General features: G+C 50.9%; 13 protein-coding genes across 13 annotated transcripts; 7 read left to right on the forward strand and 6 right to left on the reverse strand.

Annotated features, from left to right (window-relative positions):
• Window positions 1-977: 977 nt before the first annotated feature.
• On the forward strand, window positions 978-2,828 carry PFICI_08890 (uncharacterized protein; the record flags this gene model as incomplete). The annotated part of the gene is made up of 1 exon (XM_007837471.1): window positions 978-2,828. One exon carries the CDS (start codon window positions 978-980, stop codon window positions 2,826-2,828), a length of 1,851 nt encoding a protein of 616 aa, XP_007835662.1.
• Window positions 2,829-4,041: 1,213 nt separating this feature from the next.
• PFICI_08891 (uncharacterized protein) lies at window positions 4,042-4,424 on the reverse strand (the record flags this gene model as incomplete). Its single annotated transcript, XM_007837472.1, has 2 exons — window positions 4,042-4,143; window positions 4,203-4,424. The coding sequence occupies 2 exons, from the start codon at window positions 4,422-4,424 to the stop codon at window positions 4,042-4,044; spliced, it is 324 nt and encodes a 107-aa protein (XP_007835663.1).
• A 1,309-nt stretch (window positions 4,425-5,733) lies between these two features.
• PFICI_08892 (uncharacterized protein) lies at window positions 5,734-6,743 on the reverse strand (the record flags this gene model as incomplete). Its single annotated transcript, XM_007837473.1, has 3 exons — window positions 5,734-6,062; window positions 6,130-6,630; window positions 6,689-6,743. The coding sequence occupies 3 exons, from the start codon at window positions 6,741-6,743 to the stop codon at window positions 5,734-5,736; spliced, it is 885 nt and encodes a 294-aa protein (XP_007835664.1).
• Window positions 6,744-7,648: 905 nt separating this feature from the next.
• PFICI_08893 (Protein transport protein SEC31) lies at window positions 7,649-11,603 on the reverse strand (the record flags this gene model as incomplete). The annotated part of the gene is made up of 3 exons (XM_007837474.1): window positions 7,649-7,693; window positions 7,748-11,330; window positions 11,395-11,603. 3 exons carry the CDS (start codon window positions 11,601-11,603, stop codon window positions 7,649-7,651), a joined length of 3,837 nt encoding a protein of 1,278 aa, XP_007835665.1.
• Window positions 11,604-12,163: 560 nt separating this feature from the next.
• Window positions 12,164-12,680, forward strand: PFICI_08894 (uncharacterized protein; the record flags this gene model as incomplete). The annotated part of the gene is made up of 2 exons (XM_007837475.1): window positions 12,164-12,484; window positions 12,540-12,680. 2 exons carry the CDS (start codon window positions 12,164-12,166, stop codon window positions 12,678-12,680), a joined length of 462 nt encoding a protein of 153 aa, XP_007835666.1.
• Window positions 12,681-12,944: 264 nt separating this feature from the next.
• Window positions 12,945-13,450, reverse strand: PFICI_08895 (uncharacterized protein; the record flags this gene model as incomplete). The annotated part of the gene is made up of 4 exons (XM_007837476.1): window positions 12,945-13,075; window positions 13,136-13,198; window positions 13,314-13,329; window positions 13,391-13,450. The coding sequence occupies 4 exons, from the start codon at window positions 13,448-13,450 to the stop codon at window positions 12,945-12,947; spliced, it is 270 nt and encodes an 89-aa protein (XP_007835667.1).
• A 394-nt stretch (window positions 13,451-13,844) lies between these two features.
• PFICI_08896 (Cytochrome c oxidase subunit 6B) lies at window positions 13,845-14,355 on the forward strand (the record flags this gene model as incomplete). The annotated part of the gene is made up of 3 exons (XM_007837477.1): window positions 13,845-13,890; window positions 14,080-14,192; window positions 14,257-14,355. 3 exons carry the CDS (start codon window positions 13,845-13,847, stop codon window positions 14,353-14,355), a joined length of 258 nt encoding a protein of 85 aa, XP_007835668.1.
• Window positions 14,356-15,067: 712 nt separating this feature from the next.
• On the reverse strand, window positions 15,068-15,895 carry PFICI_08897 (uncharacterized protein; the record flags this gene model as incomplete). Its single annotated transcript, XM_007837478.1, has 1 exon — window positions 15,068-15,895. One exon carries the CDS (start codon window positions 15,893-15,895, stop codon window positions 15,068-15,070), a length of 828 nt encoding a protein of 275 aa, XP_007835669.1.
• A 675-nt stretch (window positions 15,896-16,570) lies between these two features.
• PFICI_08898 (40S ribosomal protein S10-A) lies at window positions 16,571-17,176 on the forward strand (the record flags this gene model as incomplete). The annotated part of the gene is made up of 2 exons (XM_007837479.1): window positions 16,571-17,022; window positions 17,131-17,176. 2 exons carry the CDS (start codon window positions 16,571-16,573, stop codon window positions 17,174-17,176), a joined length of 498 nt encoding a protein of 165 aa, XP_007835670.1.
• A 2,349-nt stretch (window positions 17,177-19,525) lies between these two features.
• PFICI_08899 (uncharacterized protein) lies at window positions 19,526-21,150 on the forward strand (the record flags this gene model as incomplete). The annotated part of the gene is made up of 9 exons (XM_007837480.1): window positions 19,526-19,563; window positions 19,718-19,799; window positions 19,884-19,983; window positions 20,040-20,115; window positions 20,174-20,261; window positions 20,320-20,495; window positions 20,551-20,717; window positions 20,774-20,911; window positions 20,966-21,150. 9 exons carry the CDS (start codon window positions 19,526-19,528, stop codon window positions 21,148-21,150), a joined length of 1,050 nt encoding a protein of 349 aa, XP_007835671.1.
• Window positions 21,151-21,660: 510 nt separating this feature from the next.
• On the forward strand, window positions 21,661-22,597 carry PFICI_08900 (uncharacterized protein; the record flags this gene model as incomplete). The annotated part of the gene is made up of 3 exons (XM_007837481.1): window positions 21,661-21,732; window positions 21,818-22,085; window positions 22,242-22,597. 3 exons carry the CDS (start codon window positions 21,661-21,663, stop codon window positions 22,595-22,597), a joined length of 696 nt encoding a protein of 231 aa, XP_007835672.1.
• A 637-nt stretch (window positions 22,598-23,234) lies between these two features.
• Window positions 23,235-24,050, forward strand: PFICI_08901 (uncharacterized protein; the record flags this gene model as incomplete). Its single annotated transcript, XM_007837482.1, has 1 exon — window positions 23,235-24,050. One exon carries the CDS (start codon window positions 23,235-23,237, stop codon window positions 24,048-24,050), a length of 816 nt encoding a protein of 271 aa, XP_007835673.1.
• A 792-nt stretch (window positions 24,051-24,842) lies between these two features.
• On the reverse strand, window positions 24,843-26,689 carry PFICI_08902 (uncharacterized protein; the record flags this gene model as incomplete). The annotated part of the gene is made up of 4 exons (XM_007837483.1): window positions 24,843-25,271; window positions 25,325-25,507; window positions 25,579-25,660; window positions 25,719-26,689. The coding sequence occupies 4 exons, from the start codon at window positions 26,687-26,689 to the stop codon at window positions 24,843-24,845; spliced, it is 1,665 nt and encodes a 554-aa protein (XP_007835674.1).
• Window positions 26,690-26,789: the final 100 nt, after the last annotated feature.

Consider the following 26,789-nt stretch of genomic DNA (forward strand, 5'->3'; position numbering starts at 1 on the left):
GCAGGTGGTTGGAGTCAGCGTCTACTGATACACAGGTACTATACTTAGGCATTCGTTGCTCTTTCTTCGACTTCAACAGATTGTATTTGAAAGGGACAAAGATCATCCGACACCATCGTCCTGCACTTGCCATTGGCGTGCTGAAGACAGCAGACTACGTACTATTGGCGACACCGTGGAGGCCTGATCCCATCGGATTCCAGACTGTAAAGACAAAACTCTATAGTGTTTAGCATGTTATTCAAACAACTGAATAAATTCTTCGGGCACTAAAGTTTCGTTAGTAATGATTAGACCATATAGAAAGATATGAACTGTAAAGCATCAACTTAGACATTCAATTCTTTGCAGACAGTGCGATACAAACTTTTCTTCTGTACAGAGTACATGCACATTCGGCGCGTATAACCAATCTGTTCGGCTGCATTTGCAGGGGTTTCAAAGTCCGAGGGGCGAGAGAAAATGGCCTCACATACGGATGAGTAGCACTACCTGGGAACACACCCACTGGCCGCTGACCACCGACCGGGGGCGGGGCACCTACCAGACAATACAGGTACTTTGATACCTGAGGAATTATAAGGCTATAAGCAGTGCTGTGTCGATACCAGGCGCCCGACGATGGTATGTTGTTGGATTGGTCATTACTACCTACATACTCGCGTTTAAATAGACGAGCGTTTGATCGGGCGAGTATCTCAACGTTGTAGGCAAACTTCCTCCGTCCCTTAGCCAAAACATTCATGCTCTCATTCATCGAAATTTGCATCTGACGGGATCTCATGCATTTCTCAACACGCACCGATGCCTATGATCGGGCCACCAGGCTGAGTACAGTCCAGCGTCCTCGCATCCCAAGGTGGCGTTCTAGACATTCTTGGGGTCGGGGGTACGAGCCTCGTGCTGGCGCCAATCGATCAAGACAGCCACAATCAACCTTCTCGGATCCACCATTGGCTTCAAGCACACGGCAAAAAATGAGAGACGCTATCACTGCATCTGCGGTCACATGTTCTATAGCTCAAGGATCGTACCAGACTGCTTGGACCTTGGCATGTGATTTTATGGAGTACAGCGGACTGTTAGTCACTGGTGAAGATGAGCGTCACTGGGAAGGGCTTATTCTCAAGTATCGCGTGTTGCTCCAGAATTATTTCCTGAACGGCCCTTCCATACTTGATTACGAGCTACAAAGACGATGCATACAATCTATGTGGGACATTGCAGTGATGGATATCCGAAACGACTTGATGATAGCATTGCAATATTGTGCCTTATATTGGTGCACTCGACGAGAAATGCTGCAGGCCTTCAAAGTTGTGTTTCGAGATGCTAGAGCTACGCAAGATGCCGTATTCGAGATTCTGGCTCCAAATTACTCTCGTTTGGGTCTGCGTGCCTTTGTACCGACACAGCTGTTGTCATTACTTGATAAGCGAGGCGCTGCCGGCCACGAGGCACTTGTTCCGTTCAAAGTACCAACGAGGAAGACTCCGCGACGGCTCCAACACGATGATACAAGCCTGTCAGAATATTCAAACCTTGCCCATTTGGAAGGCTCTATGCATGGCTTCATCATGATGGAGAACTATACAGAATGTGTGCCCGCCGAGGTAGCTAGCGGTGAGAGCGAAGCTAGGGAAGATCCTGCTAGCGATACTGAAGAAATGACTTTGGCCGAGTGGAGATTAGGCCCTGGCAGAAAAAAGAGTTGGAAAGTCCATCCCAAGGATAAGATCCCAAGCAGACTCCAGCACCGGCGAGGTCAAGTTCTGCATGGCGCCAAAAATGTCAAGCAAAATTTGGGTACCATGGGGACGTCACAACATGGTCAGCGACGAGGATACAAAAAAAACCGGCATGATCGATACGTACAGAAATTCCATCGTGGAAATACGAAGCAAAGAATACACCACCTCTGGGACGATGATTTCGAAGAATATGGAACATCGTCTTACGTAAATTTCGAGCCTCGAGTCTCAGTTCGGGCTGCCGAAATCCTCGACGCGGATGCGGTATTGACTTCAGATGACCAGCCGATCGCTGTAACTCACAACTCTTTCAGTACATTCTATGGTAACAAATCCCGGGCAGCTAAACGTGGCCGCCGAGAAGAGGCTATCTACGAACGCATTATGGCTGATCTACCCCCTCGACTTCCCAATGGGCCGACCGAGAAGGGTACAAGCAAAGGCAAGAAGCACAAGCAACGTGGCATAGATAAATTCAAAATACCTCACTGCAACGATTTGAAAGATCTCCGCCTTTCTTTGGAACGTTTCTGGAAAGCGCTGTTGGAGAAGTCGGCGTTGCTCCGGAGGCTCGCTACTGGGCAAGAGTTAGCCACCGCAGAGTCATACCTAAAGTTGTACAAGACAGTCGAGGCTCGAAGGCATCAACTTACTCAACTGGAATCTATATATTCCAAGATGAACAAGAAGTACAAACAGGTGCAGAAGGGCGTGAGAGGGATGAAGAAGGAGATGACCCAGCTTAAAAGTTGGCTTGTGTCTGCCATGGAACAGAGAGACATGAGACCGCGATCTGCGTTGCACAAGGACAAATTCATTTATTCCTTGCCTCAACCCAAAGTCGGGAGTTCACCCCATTATCCCTCGCTACGCAAACATGGGATTTTGGAGAAAGAATCGGAATTAATTGTCCGGTTGCTTGACCACTGGAGCGACGTTGGGTACGTCATGGTGTACATGAAAGAAGTTGGCATCAAGATTGACACCTGGCATCTGGGCCAGCTCTCAGTTCTGCGACATGATTTACATATCTACATGAAGGAAGGAAAGCTATCAGGCTGTATTGAAACTCCATGAGGCTTCGATATAATACCTCCGAAGAAGACTCCGTACGCAGTGCAAACATTTGTATGAACTTCTAGTTGCATAGAAGCAGTCTCTCCAATTTCTCTAACTACAAGGCCAGAGGCCAGCGAAAAGTTACCTAGACAGTATACGCAGACTATGGTATCAGTGTGGGTGTCAAAAAAGGGAGGTTGGAGAAGAAGAAGAAGACACGAACGCCAGTGTGGCTATGGAGGCCGTGACTCGTACCTACTTGCGACTGATTGCGAGCACCAGCACGTGGAGCTGACTATAAGCAAAACCTCGAGTCCCCTACTTCGGTGCTGACGGGTAAATCTCCAGTCAGAAGTCAGGTCCTCCTGGTCGGTCATCATACTTACCTAGGTACTAGGTAATATAATCGAAATGTGTACGACCCTGTGAACTTCCTCCTGCCACATAACACATAATGTGCAAATCGGTCAATGAATATGTATAGATAGATATAGCAAAGTTAATCGGTGTCCATCAACTTGTCACTTCTGATACTTACTCCAATAAACCTCAGCGATGAACGATAGCTCTGCATTGAGAGCAGACCCATTCCAGCCTAGACACAATCTGAGGGGCATCCGTCAGCCCGGGTAAAAGGAACCTGACGAGATCATTATATGCGAAGGCAACATATTGATGAATGTCTTTATTCAAGTGGTTCGATGTTATATTGGTATCACCAGCTACAGTCGCCGCTGGCGCGGCGCTGACCAGGTACCAATACTGTTTTTTGTTGATTTTTATCTTTATAGGACATATGCGGTGAGTACCCATGAATTACTTACCACATCATGCTCATCGCAGCCTACCTTGACAAAGGTATCTCCTGCCGTCCCATTTCCCCCCCTCCCGGATCATCATAACTCAGTTCAGCTAGTTCCGGTCTCTTTCAACCCTGGATTCTATTGCACCCAATGAGCTAACCATAGGAGGTCTATGTTAGGTGTTTTCATGTGCGTTGGTGTGGTGGGAGGTCAACGATCGTCTCAACGTATGTCGATATAGAGCATTGTCGCATCGACACCTGAGTCGTCGCAGATCACATGTTACCACACTTAGCGCAAAGAGTCTTCCCATTGGCGAATAATCAGATGGGAAGCCTCACCCTAGCCAACCAATGTCGACCCGTCTCAACACACCAAATTGGCTGGAGACGTGATGGAATTGGTGGCCACAGATCTCATTGTCGGGTCTACATATCAACAGCGGCAGAAGCGGAGCGCCTCTCGGTCGGCGGGCGCCCACGTTTCTTGCCACACTCGTCCGCATCTTCCAAGTGTCTCAAGTGTTCCTCCTTTGATTCATGAGTATGCCCTTTGTCGCACCGGTAAGAGCCCACGTGGCGGCCGTTACAATTCGAGACATGTCGCTTGTAGTTGTCACGGCGAGGTATCGTTTGGCCGCAAGCGCATTGAAAGGTGCCCCGTAGTACCCCGATAGGTTGTCCGTCCAGCTTAGACCGGTGCCTTCGGGTGTTGTGATGTCTGTCACGGTCTTTCTTCGAGATGGCGACGTAATCACAGCCTCGTTGGCAAGGAAAACGAGGCCTGGTGGTGGCTTGGGCTTCCTCGGCATTGTCGATGGATTGATCGAAACCCCAGTGTGAAGTGCGTGGTTCCAGCTCAGGAATATTAGCGACTAGTGGAGCCAGCACCTCGTAGAAAGATGCAACCGGTGAGTGCGGTGCGAGGTCAGGCGAAAACTCAGTGTTTGGCGATGAATCGGGAATATTAGAAACACTTATGCTTGTTGCAGGAGAAGAATCGTTACGTAGGGTGGTTGTTGATAATGGAGAAAATTGGCTATGGTGAAGCAGATTTTCCGTGTTGGCAGCGTCGTTGTCAAATTGCACATCTCCAGGTTCAGTTCGCGAGAGAACTTTAGGGTCGAATGAAGCCTGGTTTGGTTGAGGCAGGCTTGGCGGGAAGCCAGGTTGGATGAAGGCGTCCTCGCTGTAGCCACAGGTGTGCTCGCTGCCAAAGAAGAAAAAATCACAAAAGATGCAAAGATGTGCAGTGTCGAATGTCGACCGGGAACGTTGCTGTCCGTCTGCTAATTGATGATCATGTTGTTGTCGTTGAATGGGACTGACGCCAGGTTTCCCTGGCGCAGCTAACTACTCTGAAAGAATCGCAAAGGTGCGCGTGGATTGTTTCTGGTATTAATTGACGTGGAGACCGTCCCCTAGAACTGCTCCGCAGAGCTCTGGAGCTTGGATAACATATCAAGAGTCAAGATGCAGAAGACCATGTTTTATGCATCGCTCTGCTATGTTGGCAAGACGAGGGGCACCTGCGCCTGGGTCGCAAACATGAGCAGAGAGGCCATTAATCGACCAGCCGGGCGTGCAGACCAGGGATGTGGAGGGTCCATGTGGCTGCATTTTGTTGGAATAGGGCGAACGACGTTACATGGATGTAATCATGCAAGGCGTAATTTCATGGCCGGGATGATTAGAGGCCATTTTGCACCTGAATGAGACGGGCCAATCACGATGCATTTGCTCGGATATGATACTCTTTGAAGAGCGAGGAGGGAGGGAGTGGAGGTGGTGGAATAACACCTACGTGTAGCTCGGGAACATGGCGTGTACTCTGGTAGAGGCTGAGCATCACCTGCATCGAGTGCCGCCATTGCCAAAGGATTCGCATCAAAAGTCCAAAACGCCAGGGACTGTGCGCTCCCAATGAGTTGTGCCTGTACCAATGAAAATCACAACTGTCAATCTACATCATATAATTAAGCCCCAGTGAGCAAGGAGCATGAATGGACATTTCGATTGGTGTTGCACTCGGAATGGCCTCAAGCTACATACCGCAGGTGTACTTGCCTTTGAGACACGTCCATAAGCTACCGCCTTCTTGGTATGCCCACAGCTAGCCACTTATTTCAGATTAGAGCTGAATTCTCTAAGTTCCTCAAGGTCCCTTTCGCACTTTTTCAGATCAGCCACGACAGCATTCCACGAGTCGGCCCCGAGCGGGACCCGGATCGGGATTCGCTGCCCGCGACTGACCAGCTTGTACATGGCTGCAGCGGCAGCTTCCGGTTCGGCCCAATCCTCCCGGCTCTTTGGGTCTTCCATGTATGCAATCACGGTATTATTGGGGAATGACGGGTCCGTGTATGCTGGATGTCGCTCTGCCATGTATTTGAGAGACGAAGATGTAAACTTTGTCTTGAACCCACCGGGCTCTATGTTGCAGAGGTGAACTACAACGAGTCAATAATCAGCATCGATAATGACTCTCCACCCAACTCGAAAAGAGATTCAACTCACTATTCCACTCGACCGGCAGCTCTTTGGCCACGGCCTCAGTCCAACCCTCCATGGCAAACTTGCTAGCATGGTAAAAAGCGCTGGCGGGATACGCCATCCAACCACCCATGGAGCTGACATTGAGAATGACACCGCCGCGTGGGTTCTGGTTTGTATCCCGCATGATGCCGAGAGCCCGCTTCGACACATCGACCATGCCCCAGAAATTGGTATCGACAAGAGCGCGCGACTCGGCATCGCCCGCCGCCTCTGCGTCCCCCACCAGGGCATACCCGGCATTGTTGACGACCACATCCACGCGGCCAAACCGGTCCACGGTGGCGTCGAGCGCGGCGTGGATCGAGGGGATGGACGTCACGTCCAGCGCCAGCTTGAGCACATTGGGCCCGTCTCGGATGGCCGACAGGGACGACGGGTTCCTGGCCGTGGCTACTACCCGGCTCGATGTGGCCGCAATATGCTGAGCCAGGGCAAGGCCTATACCCGAGGAGCATCCAGTGACTGTCAAAGTATCAGTACCTTACCCGAGAATCACTTCTATAAGTTTAGAGAGTCTTACTAAACCAAACGGCATCACTCGGCATGTGATATGGCCTCGTATTTGCTTCGTCCATTTCTGTGATACTGTTGAGATGATAGATGAATGTACAAATTTACTTCTGTCAATTTCACTTGGAATCAGCGCTGCGGTATCGATCTTATATCAGCTTGATGCGATCGGCCACAATGCTGATGGGAATTAGACCCTATGGTCCGTGGGACTACCAAGTCCACTCCCGTGAACCCGCCGCAGACCCATCATCCGCATTCGTCCATGTCGAGAATAGCAAATAGTCATTATTGGTCAATCTTGCAACAAATGTAAGACTCCTGTGGGGTTGTGGATATACTCAAAGCTCCATTTCTTTCACCAAACGGGAGTTACTGGGTATTACGCCAGTTAAGTCCCTATACTATATCGCTTAAGTCCGACTATGTCCGGGAAACAGATCTAGGTTAATGTACGTGGTTCGTATCAGCATGGCTCTTGTTGCTTTTACTTGAACAGTGCACGGCTGCATTTCAATGATACGTCAAATTCCATGAACATATTCAACGAATTGCTAGACGAGAGTAAGAAAATCGATGCGACGACATGAAAAAAGACGTCAGCCATTCGATGCAATCTTCCTGTCACAGCCTGGCTTAGCCAGTTCTGCTATAGACAAAATCAACTAGCCGTCACTGCGTTCACAGTTGATCAGTAAAACAATCGTCTATAGTTTCTGGTCAAGTCGGGGTACAAAATTTTATGACAATGTCTTCAATATTCATCAAGTTTTGTGGGACATGATTGCGAATCAAACACCTGTTATTACGTATCTTCATCACCTAACCTCAAAAGTTTTCACGAGGCGCAATGCTTTTAACCATGTGTGCCAGAAACGCAGCGGTGATCACAAGCGCTCCTCGCTGATTTTCGTGCTTCGTAGCTCGTGTTTAATACCATCTCTAAATCTATCCCTCGTCATCTCATTCTTTATGAGGTTGCCTTGCTCATCGAGATCAAGCGCTTAACACCGACCTGCATTGATATTAGTTGAGATTTCTTGATTTTTCTGCATGGGGTGTGACTTACCATCCAGTTACCGCATTCATCGGTCTTGGCTGTCTGGATCTCGACTTGCAGTCTCGAAGCCTCGGGGAAGTTCTTGCCCTCCAGAGCTTGTGCAAGTTGTGTCAGCTGCTCAATAGTGTCTGGCTTGACAAGTTCTTCATTGTTAAGGTGGTCGAAGAGAAGATTTAGGCGCTTCTGGGTATCCTTGACTTGCATCTGGAAGGACTGGGGTGCTTTCCCAGCCACACGCTGCATATCACGATTCAAGATATCCACAAGTTGCTGGGCGTTTGCAGGAATGTGCGACCTATCACCTGCAGGGTGTCGAGGCTTTCCCGGCGCGGCTGCAGGTGGGGGAGTGGGTGCGGGAGAAGCCGCAGCTCGTGGTGGGCCAGCCTTGGGAGGACCAGCCATTGGCGGAGGACCTGCTGATGGAGGTGCCTGCTGTGGAGGAAATCCCCCATATGCTGTTCCAGGGTACGCGGCCTGAGCAGGCGCCGCTTGAGGCGACGGTGCGTAGGCGCTCGATGGCGGTGGTCGGTTACCTGGAGGAGGTGCTACACCGGGTTGCTGGGGAGGCTGACCGACTTGCGCCGATGGTGCAGGAGCATAGCGGTTGCTTGGAGGGCCCGCAGCAGGAGGCTGGTTGTAAGGAGAAGCGCTTCGTGCTACAATGTTCCCCATCGGTGGCGGAGCGCCGTAGCCAGCTGGGGCCTGAGCGGAAGGAGGAGGTGCGTACGCGTTGGCGGCGGCAGAGTCAGGCCGAGGAGGCGGAGGCAGCTGTCCGGCTTGAGGAGGCCCTCCGAGTGGCGACATGACACGCGCTTGGGGTGGTCCCATCTGGCCTGCTTTCGGGGGAGGCGGAGGTGGAGTAGCAGTTCCTCGGGGCGGGCCTAGAGGAGTGTGCGGTGGACCCGGTACAGTTCCCTGAGCACCAAAGGGCGAGGTGATCGGGGCCGGGGCAGGCGTTCGTCGTGCTGGTTGAACCTTTGTCACCAACGGCACGTCATTCCACTGACCTTCATCCTTTTTGATGGGCGGCGTCGAGGAGGGAGTGCCAGCCCTTGGTGGTCCAGCTAGGGGTGGTGGGGGTGCATTATAGTTCTGAACTGGAGGAGCGTAGCCCAGTGGCGTGTAGGTAGATGCCTGAGGAGCTGGAGTAGCCTGAAATCCACTAGGTGCGTACGGGTTGGCTGCAACCTGTGGAGGAGCATAGGCTCTGGAAGCCTGTGGTGTTGGGTAACCACTGGTTGCCGGAGGGGCGTACGCATTAGAAGGCTGAGGTGGGAATGGGCTCGCCGCAGGAACCTGAGCGGTAGAGGCACTGTATGGGTTCAGTGGGCTCTGGGTTGCTTGTGCACTGGGGTAGCCGAAGGAAGTTGCCTGTCTCGATGTCTTTGGGATAGTGACGGCCGGCTGCTGTGCCTTCCTCTGAGTGGCCAAGTTCAACCGGTTGCGGGCAATGTCGGCAGCAGGATATGTGGTAGGCAGCAGACTGAGGTACTTCTGAGCGACAGACAGTTGTCCGTGCCCAGCCACGATATCTGAGTACTCAACGTACTTGTCGTACAAGGAGCTCAGTTTCCACCCCGAAGTCTCCTGAAGCTCCGTGTCTTGGAACTTGGTGACCTCTCGGAAAATGGAAACCTTCTCGATGAAATGTTGTAGAGTTCTGGCGTGAATTGAGTAAGACGAATCATTACCCTCTGCAAGACCGGCCTTCTCAGCTTCGTCGAGTTCAGATATCCAAATATTGACAACCTTCTCGAGCTTGTGACCAACCAAGTAGCAGAAAGAAGCGTCTTGCCTCGAGCCCGATTCATAGATGCGATCACCCAGAGCCTCGCAAAGATCCGAAAACTCTTCTGGGCTAGCATACGTGCACAGAGTGACCATGGTCTCCTTCCAGTTGGACAGGTCGGCATTGTACACAACATCCCACAGGTTCTTCACAATGACAGAGCTGAGCAGACGGAGGTAGTTGGGCATGCCAACCTTTTGAGTAAGGTAAGCGGATTGAACCTTGTCGACCAACTCCTTTCCGCCACAGTGAGCAATCATGAAGGCATCAGCCATTCTTTCTTCCTTCAAGCAGATGGCAGTAGCCTTTTCAAACTCGCCAACCATCAAAGCCCGAGTGATGGACTTTTCCACGGCAGAATCGCTGTCTGCGAATAGATGGAAGGGATTATCAGTCTTGGCACCCTTGGTGGCCGAAAGGTTGGCCAAAAAGTCATCGCCTTCTCCCTCAGCGCCTTCGGAAAAGAACATGGAGAGACGGTTCTTCTTGTGTCCCTTCTTCGGGGCAAGCTTATCTGCTTCTGGGACAGCCTCGGGCTCCTTAGACTCGGGCTCCTCGGTAGTACCATTCGTAGCTTCCTCTTCCACTTGAGAGAAACCAAGGTAGTCGACGATCTGCTTTCGAGGGTTTTCCGCCAGGAGAGTCTCCATGACACGCCACTCTTCCTTCTCTTCATCCGTCTTGGCGTTCTCCTTGTGCGAATCACAGATAGCGACAAGATCGCCCGACTTCATAGACTCCTCAAATTTCTCCGTGCTTGAACCAATGTCAGAGTCCACTGTAAATTGCGAAATCTCTATTCTGGAGGAGCGCTTTTGTCCAGGCTGAGCAGGATTGGCCTTGAGAATTATGAGTTTGCCTCCAAATCCAAAGGAGACGCCAACTGGTCTCTTAAACCACTTGGGTGCTTCCACCAAGGAAAAGGTGGCTTCTTGGGGCTGAGTCTGAGCCTGCGTGAAAAAGTCTTCGCCGTCCAAGTTGCTCTGGGTGTTGGACTGGACAGCAGAAGGGTTGGTATTTTGAAGAGTCTGAATGGTGATCTTGCCATCAAAACCAGCGGTTGCGGAGAGGTTGGGGTTTTCGGGGTTGAAGCGAGTGAGGAAGGTCCAGTTTGTAACCTCGGGGAACTCTCCGAAACGCTCACCAGTCTGGGGGTTCCAGATCAATGTACGGTTGTCCTTGCCGCATGACAGCAGGATATCCGCATCTTGCTCGCACCACGAAAGCGACAGGATGCCTTGCTCGTGACCTTGCAGTGTTCTCTCAGGCGCATTGGAGTTGCGAAGGTCCCAGAGCAGAATCAACGGCGCATTGTCGTCGGGCGTCGCAGTCAAGAGCTTTGTAGAGTTGTTTGGGTCCCACGCGATAGCGCTAACAGCCTTTCTGTTGTTGTTGAGGGTCAAGGATGCCTTCTTGGTCTTCAGATCCCACACTGTGACAAAACCACCAGTACCACCAGTGGCAAGAATGTGTGCAACTTTGCGATTCCATGCGACGCATTCGAGGTCATCCGACCGAGCGGCCGTGTTTCCGAGCCGGAAGGCGTTCGAGGGATCGTTTACATCGTAGATGAAGAGCTCTCCCTTGGCTCCAGCGGTGGCGAGGATCTGGGGTCGCAGTGGGTTGAACTGCAGCGACTTGATAGCACCGGTGTGCTTGGTGGTTCGAGCAATGAGAGCATCGGAGGCTCCGTCGATCAGCTTCTGGGCATCCCAGAGGTCGAGAGCCCCATTCTCGAGCGCACCGGCAATGATACCTCGAGGGTGGTCTTCTGTCGCCGGGCCCCATGCGATATCGTAGAATCTGGCAGCAGCACCATGTCAGCTAGAGTGGTCCCTGACAGCGTGCGTTGTGGCGTTGGATTTACCTCGAGTCTGCAGCAATGCTCGCGATAGGTTGGAGCTCCAGTCCTTGTTCCTGGTTGTCCAGGCTCAAGTCCCACAGCTCGAGCTTCGTCTCGTCCGAGAAGTCGGCGTCGACAGCGCCAGCTCGGGTTCCGGTGACAATAAGAGGCTTTGCAGCACCAGGCGACCAGGCAAAGGCCGCCGTGCGCGAGATCTCCCTCAAACGGACCATGGTGACTGCTCAAAATGGTGCAGCCAAGTTGGGTGACCAGGTCAGATCAAGCTGCTGGGTCTCGTCTGGAGGGGTATGTTGGGTCGAGTTACGTATAAGGGGTGGCAATGGACAATGGGTTGTATAATTCAAGCAGGCATAGACATTGGTCCCTCTAGACCTGCTAGGAGTATCCGGTATAACTGCGAGAGGGCGTCTATTTTGTTCTGCAGAACCGGAACTTTAAGTGAATTGGGAAAATGCCAGCTCACTCAAGTCTCATAATCAATCTAGGCCAGGGCAGGCGGCGAGTTGGGTGCGCTCATCGGTCGAAGACGACACATCGCTGTCCCCAAAGGAGCTGTGGCTGACGACCGTAAAGGGGGGCCCGTGCCCCACATTTGAGATCTCCCCCACACTAGGCAGAGGGGAACAAAGGAATTCTGTGAGGCGGTGCTATGGTGGGAGAGCTTTTGGTAGGTATTACTTTATTCTTCCTTTGCACGTGGGTGCCGCAATTATTCCACAACGACGAATCCCAGCTTTTGATTTCACGTTCAGCTGGAACGAGACAAGGCAAAATGACGGACGCGAAGAGGTGGAAAGCAACCGTCTTCGTCGGAGGTCTGGCCGGTCTAGTCAACCCTGCCAGTCTGCACGATGCATTTATTCCATTCGGCGAGATTGCCGATATATCACTGCCTAAAAACGACAAGCCAGATGCTACAGAGCCGCATCGGGGTTTCGCCTATGTCGAGTATGAGGACGAGCAGGACGCCAAAGAAGCAATCGACAACATGGATCAGTCGGAATTCTTTGGCAGGATTCTCAAAGTTTCCGCAGCCAAGGCGCCCAAGAGCGCTGAAGAAGGATTGGGAAGCAAGACAGCAGTTTGGCAACAGGTACGATTGCTCCACTCTTGCGCAAGCATAGATTTCTTACTGACGCAACTTTTAGGAGAGCTGGCTGGCGGAGCACGCAGTGAGCGAGGAGGACAGGGCCGCTGCAGATGGGGCGCAAGGAGCTGTTGATGATCGGCCAGAAGATCCTATGCAGGGCCTCGAAGGGTTGGATGTTGCCGGTCCACGACCGGAGTAAGGAGACCGAAGCAGCTGTCTTTTGTCCTTGTTTGATTTTCTCTCACATAGCGATGGCGTTGGTTACTGTCAGAATTGGACGGGAATATAGGTTGGACGCAGGCGGCAGGCGCCGACAATTCTCTATATCATGCTTGATCTCTGCTATATTTCACTGCCTTCCAATTTCAACCTTTCCGAGGACTAGAATGTACAATGCTGCGGTCTTTTTCCTAAGCAACAAAACACCTTGCCTACCGTCTCCTCTCTTTCGAGTAGTTGACGCTTAGTGGTGCTCTCCCGAAGCGGCAGCATCAGCTGCGCGGTTTTGTCGCTGCAGGCGCAGGTTCTTGTCAACCCAGAACTTGCGGGCGCTCGAGTAGCCGGCGGCGAAGACGGCGAAACCGACGACGATACCTGTTTATAAATGATAAGCTGGCGAACCCCTGGCCAAGGTATAGAAAGTCGTGTGCTCACCGAGAGGCCACAGCTCGGCCGGGATCTTTCGGAGCTTGCGCAGACGCTGGGAGACAGTGTGGCCTATCGCAGACCTGGTCAGCACTCTAATAACATGTCGTGGCCCATGGCGATGTATCTCGAAGCGGTTCCGAAGGCATTCATGTTGGTGTCGGATGACAATGGCTCGACAACATACCAGCTTGGTCCTCGGCCTGTCACAAGAAGTTAGTACGTCATTTCCAAGCTCAGCAGCCTGGGGAAAAGGGAACCCACAGGAGGAGCACGCATCATGCGTCTCGTAGGCTGCATTCTCATAATCTGAGTGGGATACATATTGGGCGGGTTGTCTGAGGGGGGTGGAGGGGAGATTGGTCTCGTCGATATGCGAACGTTGTTCTTGTCGTGCTTGGAGCGACTTTGGATGTGTTTCTAGTGTCCCGAACACAGCGAAAATGGAAGCAATGGACCCATTTTTGGACAAAAGAAGCTCAGTCTCGGGCGACTGGCCAATGACGGGCCGGGCAATGCGGCCCACCTTACCTCTCAGAGCTCACTAACAATTCTGCGCCTCAGGCACTCCAGCCGCTTTTGCCCTTCCGCCAATCGAACGATTCCGACTACCAAGCTACTCGAAGAATCATAGACCTCATCCCAAATCTATCTGTCTTTCTGCCATTGAGCACCACCGTCACCTCTCCACTCTCTACCAAGCTTAGAAACCGCCAAAATGTCCGACGACGATCGCGAAACCAAGCCCTTCAAGTTCGTCACCGGTAAGTAGACCCTGCTGCGGCGCCCCCGTAAAAGGCTCACTCGGCCAATTGTGCTAATTCGCGATTCTCTAGCTGGTAAGAAAACGCTGTCCCGCCACTCCGCCCGATACCGATGCGACTCCATCCGATATGCGATTGTGGTGTCAATAACTTCAATGCCGGATTCTCTAACAAGTAATGTGTAAATAGGTGTCGATGCTCGATTCCCCAACATGAACCAGACCAAGCACTGCTGGCAGAACTACGTCGACTACCACAAGTGCATCAACGCCAAGGGCGAGGACTTTGCCCCCTGCCGCCAGGTACGACTCAGCCCGGATGCCCGGTTTCTTCACGAGGACCTTGCGATTTTAACATGATGAATAGTTCTTCCTTGCCTACCGATCCCTGTGCCCCAGCGGTTGGTACCAGCGATGGGACGACCAGCGTGAGGCCGGTAACTTCCCTGCCAAGCTGGACGCATAAATGTACACGACGGGGTCGAGACGGGTGATACTTGTATAAAGTGGACGGAGGCGCATTTCAGAGACTGGAAGGCTGTATCATAGATTCCTTTCGGCCAGACCAATACAGAGCATCGACCTGCTTATCTGCAATTTGTACGAACTGTCAGACGCATGACAACTTCTTGCTTTCCACGGAACAAAAGCCACGTTTTCTACATGAGATGTTCAAATTGCCAATTTGAAAGCCCTCAATCAGCTGGTAGTATTATCTTAGGCGTGGCAAGTCACAGTCAGGGATCGATGACGTTTCTTTTGAGCTGGCCATGCAGGTCGGACGGGCACCAATCTTTAGCCTGCAGGGTATTATTGAGATATATATCAAATGCCCTATCATTACACTAAAGCATATAGTTCTGCGTGACGGAATATTGTGTAAAGCCAGAAACGATCGCCCTGAATGGCTATCTTATTATGACGAGAAACTGCAAAGTGATACGCTGAGGAATCATGGGCTTTGATCTGTCAAACCACCCTAAAAGGTGAGCGCCCAACTCGCCAATAGATAATGCATAGAAACAATCCAATCCATCATGAATTCCTCTTCGTCGCTAGAATTCTAAATTCGTCGTCTTCGTCGAATCCAGCGACAAGCCACCATTAAATATTAACGCCAAGCACGCCAAACACGCCAATGACCAATGCATAAAAACAATCCAACCCATAATGCACAACTACTCTTCGTCGCTGGAGCTCATGAATTCGTCATCTTCATCGAATCCAGCAAAGGTTCGTGTGGCTGGTTGTTTGCCTTTCGAAATGATTGGTGGCGAGACAGACTTTGAACTCGAGCCAGAGGCCTCTTGCTCGTCATCTTCCTCCGATGACGAACTGCCCTTGGTCACGACATTGTCCGCGTATTTGCCCGACTTGATCGCAGCCAGCACGGCATCTCGCGTCCTCTCGCCAGCCTCCTCCTTGTCCTCGACCCACTTGCCATCCAGTCTGCCTTTGGTGTTGTGCTTGATCTCGTGCTCCTTCTGATCCGCAGCATCCACAACAGCCTGCCATCGTTCTCGGCGCTTCTGTTTCTCCTTTTGTTCCATCTCCGGCTTGATGGCCAAGTATTCGGCCAGAGCTTTGGCCTCGTTGACGGTTCGCAGTCGTCTGCCGTCCAGATTTCTGCTCGAGCCGTTCTCGTCGCCATTCTTCTTCTTTCTAGATGACATGCGACCACCTGCAGCACGCAACTGGGATCCGAAACCTCCCTTTCCACCACATAGTGGCGCCGAGAGTCGCAGCGAGACAAACTTATCCTGTCCCGATAGTCCGCATGCAGAGACAAGCCGCGTACTTAAAGGAATTTTGGATGGTATGAGCTGCTTGTTCGAAGTCGTGGTCAAAATGAGGCGGTGCGTTTCTGGGTTTGCTGGTATGCGTTGCATGAGGCAGAGTGCGACGTCCTCGAGAGTGGCACATGAGGATACCGGGAAAGACAGCGTGGACGGGCCAAGCCCAGCAATACTGCTGACAAGTACATTGATTATCCGCTCCACCTCCATGGCGATGAGTGGTGCGCCGAAGCGACTGTTGCGATGGTATATGATGAAAAAGTCGTCTTGGAGAGGTGCAGTCGAAGCAGCCAGACGATCCCAAAGTGGCGATCTTGGGTGTCTTCTTATATCTTTGCTTCTCCGTACCACTAGTGATTTGAGTGCAGTGAAACAGTAAGGTTTATGCACTTCTCTCCTGATTTAGGAGTTCCGTTTGACCGAATCGTTTGAACGAATTGTGTGTATTGCTGCAAAAGCGCAAAAGCCTCTGGCAGAATACTGAAAAATAGGTAGGTACAGATTACTCAAGCTTGCATGTAGGTCGGGACTACAAGGTATGCGCGCAATCACGCGCATTGGAAAGCCAGACGCTCCGATAAGGCCAAAAAGGCGGCAAGCACTTTGAGATCCGCAGGCGGCAGGAGTCCGGGCCCCACCTTTCTCACCAGCCACAAAGAACCCTTGGCCCCAGACCAAAGCTGGATCCCCATCAAGGTGCTAAGCCACTTTTTTCCCAGGCCCTATCGGTTGATTGGACCGCTAATTTTTGCGCACACAAGCTTCGCAAAATCCCCCTCGCGATTGCAACTTTCGAAAAAGCCCGTCCAAGTGCAAAGCGGATCGCCAATCCTCAACCACCCAACAACCCTCGACGACATCTTGATCATCGCCGACTCGCCCAAGATGCTTATCCCGAAGGCTGACAGGAAGACCATCCACGAGGCTCTGTTCCGCGAGGGCGTCCTCGTCGCTCCCAAGGACTACAACCTCCCGAAGCACCCCGAGCTCGATGTCAAGAACCTCTATGTCATCAAGGCTCTGCAGTCCTTGACCAGCCGCGGCTACGTCAAGACTCAGTTCTCGTGGCAGTGGTACTACTACACCCTGACCCCCGAGGGTCTCGACTACCTCCGAGAGTGGCTTCACCTGCCCGCCGAGATCGTGCCTGCTACCCACATCAAGCAGCAGAAGTCCCACGTTCCTCCCCGAGGCATGCTGGGTGAGGGCGAGCGCGAGCGCCGCCCCTTCGGCCGTGGCCGTGGCGGTGACCGTGGCGACCGTGAGGGTGGCTACAGACGACGTGACGCTGGTGAGGGCAAGGAGGGCGGTGCCCCTGGTGAATTCAACCCTCAATTGTGAGTGGCCCGCAGAGATTTGGTGTTTTTTTGGTCATTCAGGAGGAGAAGGCGCCAAATTGTTACGATAAAAAAACGAAAACGTATGCTAACATGTTGATTTTCTAGCCGTGGTGGATTCGGCCGTGGCCGCGGTGCTGCTCCTCCCTCGTAAGAGAGCACACGTGCCAATTACTCAATGGACAACTCCTTCGACGCATAAGGCAGTAGGCATGGGGTGGAACAACCGACATGTACACAATGGACTGGAGGGCACCTACATGGTCAATCTTCTGCTCGCATGATAGAACTCAAGGGGGAAAAACTCGGATGCACTGGTGGGAGTTATTAGGGATCATGAAACCCTCGGAACCGTCTACTGCGAATAAGGGTCATTGCTTTTGATGTCATCAAGAATTGACTTCGTCTCACGAATAATATGTGAAATGACTGAACCGTTCATCAAATGCTTGCGAATTGACCAATTGCGACGCCCAAGACGACTTACAAAACTGTTACTAAATACGTATACTAGTACGTAGGTAACTTGGTTCCGCCTTTGACGGTGCCAAGTTCTCAAAGACGGAGTGTTTGTCAGCTGTGAACCCATCAGTATGAGATGTGATCTCTCTCTTTCTCTCTACATACTTGGGCAAGGCATGACTCTAAATACTATTACCAGCGCATTGATCTTTTTATTTTTGCAGTTCTTGCCTATCATAGAGACTAAAGCAGCGAATCATTTCTTCAGGAATCCGGAGCTTTGTTCCGTCATGACTAGCATTTCTTGATCAAACTGTTTCTGTACTCGAAACAACAGTATTAACAGAATCCAATCATGAAATCATGGCAGATGAAAATATTGCTGGCTTGAATTTCTGCTTTGAAGATACGTACATGGCCAGATTTATACTTGCATCATTGCGCTGATCTGAACAACTGTGGCTATCCATGAGTTTCGATGGCAGAAATGAAATGAGTAACGAAAATCGCGGGATCACTTTGGGCGGTATCGTGAGTTGCTCCACTCCACACGATGGGTGTCTGATGGGAACAGAAGTTGGCTCCATTTGAAAAGTATCAACATCGGGTAAAATCGTAATGAGCAGGCGTGCAACTTTCACCAGACTTGAAAGTATCGTGCTTCTACAACATTGAGAATCATTTTAATCAGGTCTCATGGTTATAGTCAAAGACTATGAGTTGTCACATTTGGTTCGTGTTGCTCCTCTTCTCGTCGAGCGTTTGCAGATGCCACATAGATGTATGCAACATGCGCAAGGCGAATGAAACGAACCGGGGATTGACATCCGAGGGTCTCACCGAATGATTCTCCAGATTCAAGCCAAGTCAAGCCATGCGTTGATTACGAGTAAGGCTCTAACGACAAACGGCAGTTCTGGTTGGGGAAAAATAGCATGGGTGTGTGTGTGTTCATGTCTCGGGAGTGTTCAACCACTTGGATACTCAGCAATGAAGGTTTTGGTTACGATACTTGTATTGTACATAGGTATATATATAGCTGCGTCTAAGACAGAATCGTTGTGATATGAGGCAGACCTTGCCCCCGGCGATACTGAAAAAGGATAATTGTTTACAAAGGCAGCAGCAACGCGCGCGTACGAGAGAGAGAGAAGAAAAAAAAAGAGCATTGACACGAAAGAGACAGCGACGAGATCGCGATCCAAGTCCATGTATTCTAGACCGTATGGCGCCGCTAGAGGATTATACCCCCCGAGCTTTAGGCCGAATATGGGGCCAGATGGTGCTGCCAAAAGACCGATGACGTCTGCGTCTGAAGAGCTGGGAAATCTCGCGTGCAGAAAAAAGTCGGCCAGGCACTCGAAGCACTGCAGCTCTCCCCCTAGAGCCGCCCTTCTAGTGGGGTGGCTGCCGTCCTCTCGAGGCATTCTATGGCTCGTTGTCCTTCTATGGACCGACCGGCTTCTGTCATGATTGGTTGCTGGTGACCGCCCATGGAAACCTGGTTGCACCCCCACAGCGGGGAACTGAATTGAAGCTGTGTAAGTCGTGCATTTCAGTCCGTTAATTGCCCCTCTCTGATGCCCAGGAGCAAGGCCATGGGAAAACAGCTCCTTGATTGTTGCTACTGCAAGCGTGCCTGAGTTTCCGATACTGGGGATACATGGCATTATTGAGATGAGATGGGTAGGGGAACAGATGGGGCTTGCAGTTTGTGAGAGGTTTTTCGTGTGTCACTAGATACGATAGCTACGTACCTGATCATAAGCCCATCAGCATCAATGGTCGTTTGTTTCCCGAGAGCTCAAGTCTGCCCTACTCGCAGCCCCAAATCCAATCACCATATATAGTCCTTCCCTACCTCCCGCGTCGACCGATCGAAACCTTACTTGAAATCTCCCATTCACATTTCCCATTCTCCTCGCTCCAGTTGGTCTTGTGCTGTTCAACTTTTTTTGTCTTTTGTGATACCCCCGCTTCCCATTCACAGCCATACATACCAACAACACGTACCCTCCTCTACCCAACACACATAATCAAGATGGCCGCTCAATTGCCCAAGACCATGAAGGCTCTCAGGTTTGTCCCCTCCCCCACCGCTCCCGCGTTATGTGATCTTGGCGTATGGATCAGAGTTCTGCTTGCTCCCGTGTGTACGAGCATTGACTCTCCAACGACTGTTCTGAAGACCCGAATCATAATGCCAGAATACTGATCCATTGTCCACGCGCAGATATGAGAAGCCCGAGGACTGGAGCATCGTCGAGGTGCCCCTGCCCAAGATCCGAGCTGGTGATGTTCTGATCAAGGTCAAGGTACGTCTCCACGACAATCTCGTTTCCTTTGCCCTTTGCGTAATCCTTCATAGCTTCAAATGTCTAACATTGATCGATTCCCAGGCTTGTGGTGTTTGCGGTACCGATTTGCACATTCACGAGGGAGAGTTCATCGCCAAGTTCCCCCTGATTCCCGGACACGAGACCATCGGTGTTGTTGTCGGTAAGAGAAGGCAATTGTTCGATTTCTGGTGGTTTCGCAGGCTAAGAACATTGTAGACATGGCCCCTGATGTCAAGGGCTTCAAGGTCGGTGACCGCGTCGCCGCTGACAACTCAGAGCTTTGTGGTCACTGGTAAGTGGTCCAAGCCATACTTTGACTTTGGGCCAGTATACTGACCTCTCTACTTCAGCTTCTACTGCCGAAGAGGCGAGGCCCTCCTCTGCGAGGACTTCTCCGCCCACGGTGTCCTGAACTTGGACGGCGGTTTCGCTGAATACGTTAGTCGCTCCGTGATATATCTCAGCTGTTGGTCATATACTCACATCTCGTCGGCAGTGCAACTACCCCCAGGGCAAGCTCTTCAAGATCAACAACATCAGCGATGTCGACGCCACTCTCATTGAGCCCGCTTCTTGCGCCATGCACGGTCTGGAGAAGATCGCCCCCAAGGCCGGATCTCACGCTCTCCTCATCGGTGCTGGTCCTACCGGTCTTATGATGGCTCAGTTCTTGTAAGAACTCAAAATAGACACAAATACAGAGACGATTGCTGACAGCCACCAACAGGAAGAACTCTGGTGTCTCCCAATTGACCATTGCCGCCCCCGAGGGTCCCAAGATTGAGCTCGCCAAGAGCCTCGATGCCGCCGATACCTACATCCCTCTCTCCCGCAAGGATGCCACCCCTCAGTGGGAGCAGCTCAAGAAGGACAACCCATACGGCTTCGATATCGGTTCGTATTGTCGGGATCCGTACAATTTCGTTGCGCTTTGCTAACCACAAATACAGTCGTTGAGGCTTCCGGAAGCTCCAAGGTCCTGGAGGACGCCATCAACTACGTCCGCCGTGGAGGCAAGCTCGTCTGCTACGGTGTCTACCCCAACTCTGCCCGCGTCTCGTGGCCTCCTGCCAAGATCTTTGGTGATGGTATGTACCGAGTCGGTTTGAAGTATTCTGCGCACATTCTAATCCGTATTTCAGAAATCACCATCATTGGTTCCTTCTCCGAGACCTTCATGTTCCCCGCCACCGTTGACTACCTTGACAGCGGCAAGGTGAAGACCAAGGGTATCGTGAACAAGACCTTCAAGCTCGAGCAGTGGGGTGAGGCTCTGGAGAGCATCCGCAACAAGTCCGCCATCAAGGCCGCCATTGTCTTTGACTAAGCATGTGGGGCTTGATGTTTAGAGAGGAGGACCCAATAGATGGCATGTTCAAATCTATAGAGGGTATTGGAGATCTGAAATGGACATGAAAAAGCTCCCTGGGAGGGACAAGAAAAGTAAAAAAGGCAAAAGTTTAGGTCAGCGCAAGTAACGAATACCATTTTATGATTGATGACGGAAACCCCGATTTTCATATATTCTTAGATGAATGTTACATGTCCATCAAGGTAGTATCTGTCCATGGTGCCACACGCTCCACATCAGTGCCGGCAAGGTTCTCGGCTCAAAATGCTGCTTTACAAATACTACATACTGCGACGCTCCAACCAATGGAATATACTCTGCAGAGTGGTGCTCGGTACTCGAATATGTAAGCAAAACGTCATGAATCCTAAAGTAGCTCAGTACCTCCCCGCGCTTCCGGATTTGCACGACTATAACAATGCCTACCTGGCCTTATACACGCCGATATCCACATCTCTACTTGAAGAAGGAAGAAGAAAAAATACAATGCCGACAGCAGTAGTAACTGGAGCAAACTCGGGTATTGGCCATGAATTTGCAAAGCTTCTCATAAAAGAGGTAAATGAATATCAACCCATGAAAACGCCGACATCAAAACATAAGTTCAAGAACCATTTGACATTGATACTCCAAACCCCCACAGGGCTACGACGTACACGCCGTGGACGTGAACAATGGTACCAAGTTACAATCCCTCTCATGCCAGACTTCTCAGCTCGACGTATCGTCGCCCGAGTCGATTGCCGCCTTTGCAGCGTCTTTCGGCGACGAGCGCCCGCTCGACTTGTTGCTCAACGTGGCCGGCATCATGGCGCCTCACGAGGCGGATGCGCTCGAGACTGTGGACATGGAGACGCTGCATCGCGTCTTTGCCGTCAATACTTTTGGACCTTTGTTGCTAACCCAGGCCCGTAAGCGGCTCTTTTGGCTGTCTTTGCCGCGTTTGGTTTAATTTGCTTTACATGACAGTCGATTCTCTTTGAATTTCCTCTCAAACTTTTGAGGATACCAATGCATCTTTCAATGAAGTATCAGCATTACTGACTTTTTGATCATCTACCAAACAGTCCTACCAGCTCTCCTACGGTCCTCGGGGCCGCCCAAAGTTGGCGTCGTATCCAGCCGTGTGGGCAGCATCGCCGACAATTCCACCGGCGGACTGTATGCCTACCGGGGCAGCAAGGCGGCGGTCAATGCCGTGTTCAAGAACCTGAGCGTCGATCTCGGCGGCCGCGGCGTTGTTGTCGTTATTCTGCACCCGGGCATTGTCAGGACCGGACTTGACCCCTCGGCGCACCATGCTAGTGGTGAGGCTGTCGAGCCTGATGAGGCCGCTGAAAAGCTCTGGCGTGTGATGCGTGGCAAGGGTCTGGAGAATACAGGGCGCTTCTGGCATCGTGAGGGTTACGAGTTGCCTTGGTAATTTTGGGACATTGGAGTTGAGCTACTGGAAAGCGGTGGGTATACTGTGTCATTGTATGACTGGCGTACTATCATATATACAAAGCCAGTCTAAAAAGAATAACCATCATTGATAACTGATATTAGCTAATGCGCTCCATTCCACTCGATGTCACCAAGCTACTCTGCTGAAGGAAGACTCGTGGATGCATATACTAATTTCTGACGTTTAAATGGCATTCCTATGGTTTATAGAGATGATAATTCGAGTAGAATCACATCAACCAAAATCGCAAGCTGGCACCATGCAGTCTAGTTGACCACATGATTCAAATGAGTGTTAATTTATCAATCAAGTCAAAATGTAAGACAATGATTTGAGGTTTGTCCGCAAAACAAAACAAAGCATTGTTCTAGAGGACAATGAGAGAAGGCTCTGCAGTCAGCGACTTTCTGCTTTGTTAGCCTGATACATATTACTAAATCCAGGACATGGTATTTTCTTTCGTGACAGAGAATCAATATATAAGTAAATAAATATAAAGCAGACATGGCTTAACTCGCAAGCATCGAGATTGGTTTGCTATATTAAAACTCCGGACAACGGAACCTCGATATAGTCAGTACTCCACAGCCGCAGATCGGACCTGGAAGACATAATGCCTAGTATCGTGATTGCCGTGCACGAGTACACATGCGGGTGTACGAAACGCCAAGTCCATGGCTACGACCCTTTCGATCTCCTCCGCAAGTACGCCGACGATTTGGGTTTCGTGCGCCATCATCGCTTCCTCTGGGATGCGCACACTGACTCTGACCAACAGACATTTGGCCAAAACCTCTTCTGGCAAGCATCGGGGAGGCAAGGTACGTGCCCGGACTGCTACTGGTTTGCTGACTTTGAGAATTTAAGACTCGACGACGACGCAGCGGCACCACAGAAGACGAGAAGACCCACACAGAGCAGCAGCGAGTCACCAGCTTGGGACATGATAGAAGCCCAGGTCGAAAACTGCGAGGAGCAGAGTCTACACCGGTCCATGTTTGCCCGCAAGTCAGAGCAGCAAATTGCCGAAATCAACAAATTCGTGACGCACAAGCTCGTGAAGTACCTCTACTGGGACGAGCCGCAACAAGCTGCCGGCAATATGATCTTTCATCTCCTGAGAAGCATCGAATCACTCCCAACTTATTTGGATCGAAATCTCTTCATAGCCATTGTGGCTCAACGATGTGGTTCAGTCTGTCATATCTTGGTACGCGATATGGCAACGTACATTGCGACCTACCTCGGCTTCGGTACAGTCTTTTGGCCACATCTCCGAAGTGCTTACGATGCACGAAGGCATAGAGTAGTTGAAGATATCTCTGCTGACGTGCAGCTCAAACTGGAGGAAGCTGAGGAGCGGATGAAAATCGTCCAATGGCAGCTTGACGTGGCTGAAAAGCTGAGCGACCAGAATGCAGAGGTGTAACACTCTTACTATGTACTGTATGGGGTTTCTTAGAGAGGTAGCTAGTTGATTAACTTTCCATGTCCGAGTAGTTCAACGGCATGAAATCTTTCTAGTAACAGCAAGCATCAACTATCGCAAACGTGATATGAAAGTAACATTCCATTGAACACGATCAAAGGAAGGCGTTTGGAGTGGAATAGATCAAATGGGCTCAGAACAACAATTTCATCTCATCGTCAGATCAACTAGCAAGTCTAAATCAGGTCTCGTGGGGCATGCGCTGAATAAATACATGATACTTCATTATTGGCTCAGCCAACTACTGTCTTTGCAGTCGCTACCTCGACACAATCATCTCCGTTCATGGTAATTTATGGCCAACAATTTAGCAATATGACGATCCCCGTAAGAAGAGGGAATATATATTTGGTGAAATTCGACTACGCTGATTGGAGTGAGGTTGCAACCTCACCTTGACCTTCGATTTGCTTTGCGGCCTTCGGGATCAGTGCTTGAAGGACTGCAACAATGATCTGCAGCCACTCAAGCGCCCAATATTGCCTCAAATAGGCAATAAAGAGACCCAAAGAGATGGCCAGGACGAGCACCAAGTACTGCCCCATGCAAGAATCTGTTTTAATGGAAAACGCCTCCCGGCCACGCCGTCTGTGCTGCTCCTAGACTAAAACTCCAGGCTTGGCCCAAAGAAATCTGTCGTGCAGGCTTTTGAGGAACTGCCCTTTCAGCAGTATTCCGATCCTCATGTTCATCGACCTTGATTTCAAGCAACTAACATGGTTGCTAAAAGATTTATTCCTTCCTGGCAAATCTACCAAGAGCGGGACCGAGCTCCGTGGCCTGCTCTTGATGCTTTTGCTGATTCTTTTGCTTCTGCTCCTCCCAGATTTGATCTATCTTCATTCTCTTTTCATCGATGATGTTCTTGGACCGCTGCTTTCTCATGTACTTCTTCATGGCAGAGTTCTTTCCGCGAGCACGGTTCTTCATCTCTGTCTCGATATCGACGGGCTTGGCATCCAAGTCCCGCTCGGCTTGTCGTTGCTTCTCACTGCGGAGATCCAAATTTCCGATGAAGTTGGGGTCGAGCGCAATCATCTCGGGCTGCAACTTGTTGAGCAGACCCTTCACCTGGGATTCTTGTCGCTGCTTGGCGGTCTCGAACGGATTGACTTCCAAAGCATCAAAGTTGGCTTCACCAGCACCAGGAACGATGATCGACTAGGGCCAAAAGTCAGTGGACCAGGGATCAAGACAAAATGAAGAAAACTCACCGAGAATCCCTCATCGTGGGATACACCAAGTGTATCCTCAAATGGGCACCACCTGACCCTTTCTACGGCCTTGCCCTCTCCACCCCAAGCCATGTATGGTGATTGGACCTTTTCTTGGTCGGCTTTATGCTTGACAAACAAATCCTTCCAAATGGTTGTCGATGTACTCCAGCCAACAGCCGTCTAGTTTAACAGTTAGCACATGTTTGAGATTTCGCCTTTGCAGGGTGTTTCTAAGATTTCGTTTGACTTACAAGATTTCGGTCTGATATGCTCACAGATGCAGCAGGTGTGCGTGTGAAATAGTTATTGACTTCCTTGAACATACGGATGTCCCTGGTATAATTGTTAGCAACCGTCTCTGATCTATGTCTCATCAAACACAAGGACATACCAGACAGCCATTTTCCGATCTTGGCCAGTTGACACCATGTACCTGCCCTCTCTGTCCATGGCCAAAGATCTGACAGGACCCTTGTGTGCAAGCAACTTCACCAATGGCTCGGTTGAATTGGGGGACCAGAGTGTTACTGTTCCGTTTTGGTGACCTACGTGCATTACGGCATTGTATGGGTTCTGGGACATGGCCGTAGGCGGACCAAGCTTGGTGGGAATCTCTGTTACGAGTTGCCCAGTCGAAACGTCTTGCCACTTGAGATAACCCGACAAACCGGCTGTGGCTAGCAAGTAGTGGTAAGGGAGAAATTCCATGTGGGAAACTTCTTGCAGCTTCCGCATGCAGTGTATTTCTACACCATTGCTGTCGTAGATGTAAACATATTTCCTCTGTGAGACAGCAAAGAACTGGTCGGCCAGGAACTGAACGTCGCGAACCGTCTCTCCCAGCTGCAGCTCACACTTGAGCTTGCCAGCACGCCAATCCATCAACGCTACATGGCCCTTGCGGCCACCGAGCAGTATATTCCGGCCAGGGCGATCGTACTCGAAGCAATATGGTCCCAATTCGTTCAGTGTGAGCTCGAATCTCTTCTTGGCCGTTCCGGCAGAGACGCCCTCTTGGATTTCCTCCTGGCGCACTCGGTATGTTCGCTCAAGCTCAGTCTCTGGCTCCAGGAAACCGGCATCGTTTTCAAGCAGGATTTCGGCGTCCTTGGCAGCAATAGCAGCATCCTTGTACTTGCTCTCCAACCCTTTCAAGTTGCGCCGTAGTTTCTTGTCCTTGATACCCTTGATGTCAATCCTGCTGCCACGGCCATAGTCTCTGCGGGCTTCCTTGTGCCGTCGTATTCTGTCGCGCTCGTGCTTTGGGAGAAGCTCTGTTCTGGCCTTCTTTACAGTGACGGCACCATTGTCGTGTCCCTTGGCGAATGGGCGCTCCGTGAGCTCGAGGTCGTCGCGCTCCATTTTGTTATGTTGTGTAGTGCCTTTTGCTGAGCAGTGCCAAACGTTCGCATTGATGGATGCGATGCGACCATGAAATTTTCTGGGCCAGTCATTGAACTTT

Source organism: Pestalotiopsis fici, assembly GCF_000516985.1.
Source record: "Pestalotiopsis fici W106-1 unplaced genomic scaffold PFICI_Scf_6, whole genome shotgun sequence".
NCBI lineage: Eukaryota > Fungi > Ascomycota > Sordariomycetes > Amphisphaeriales > Sporocadaceae > Pestalotiopsis > Pestalotiopsis fici.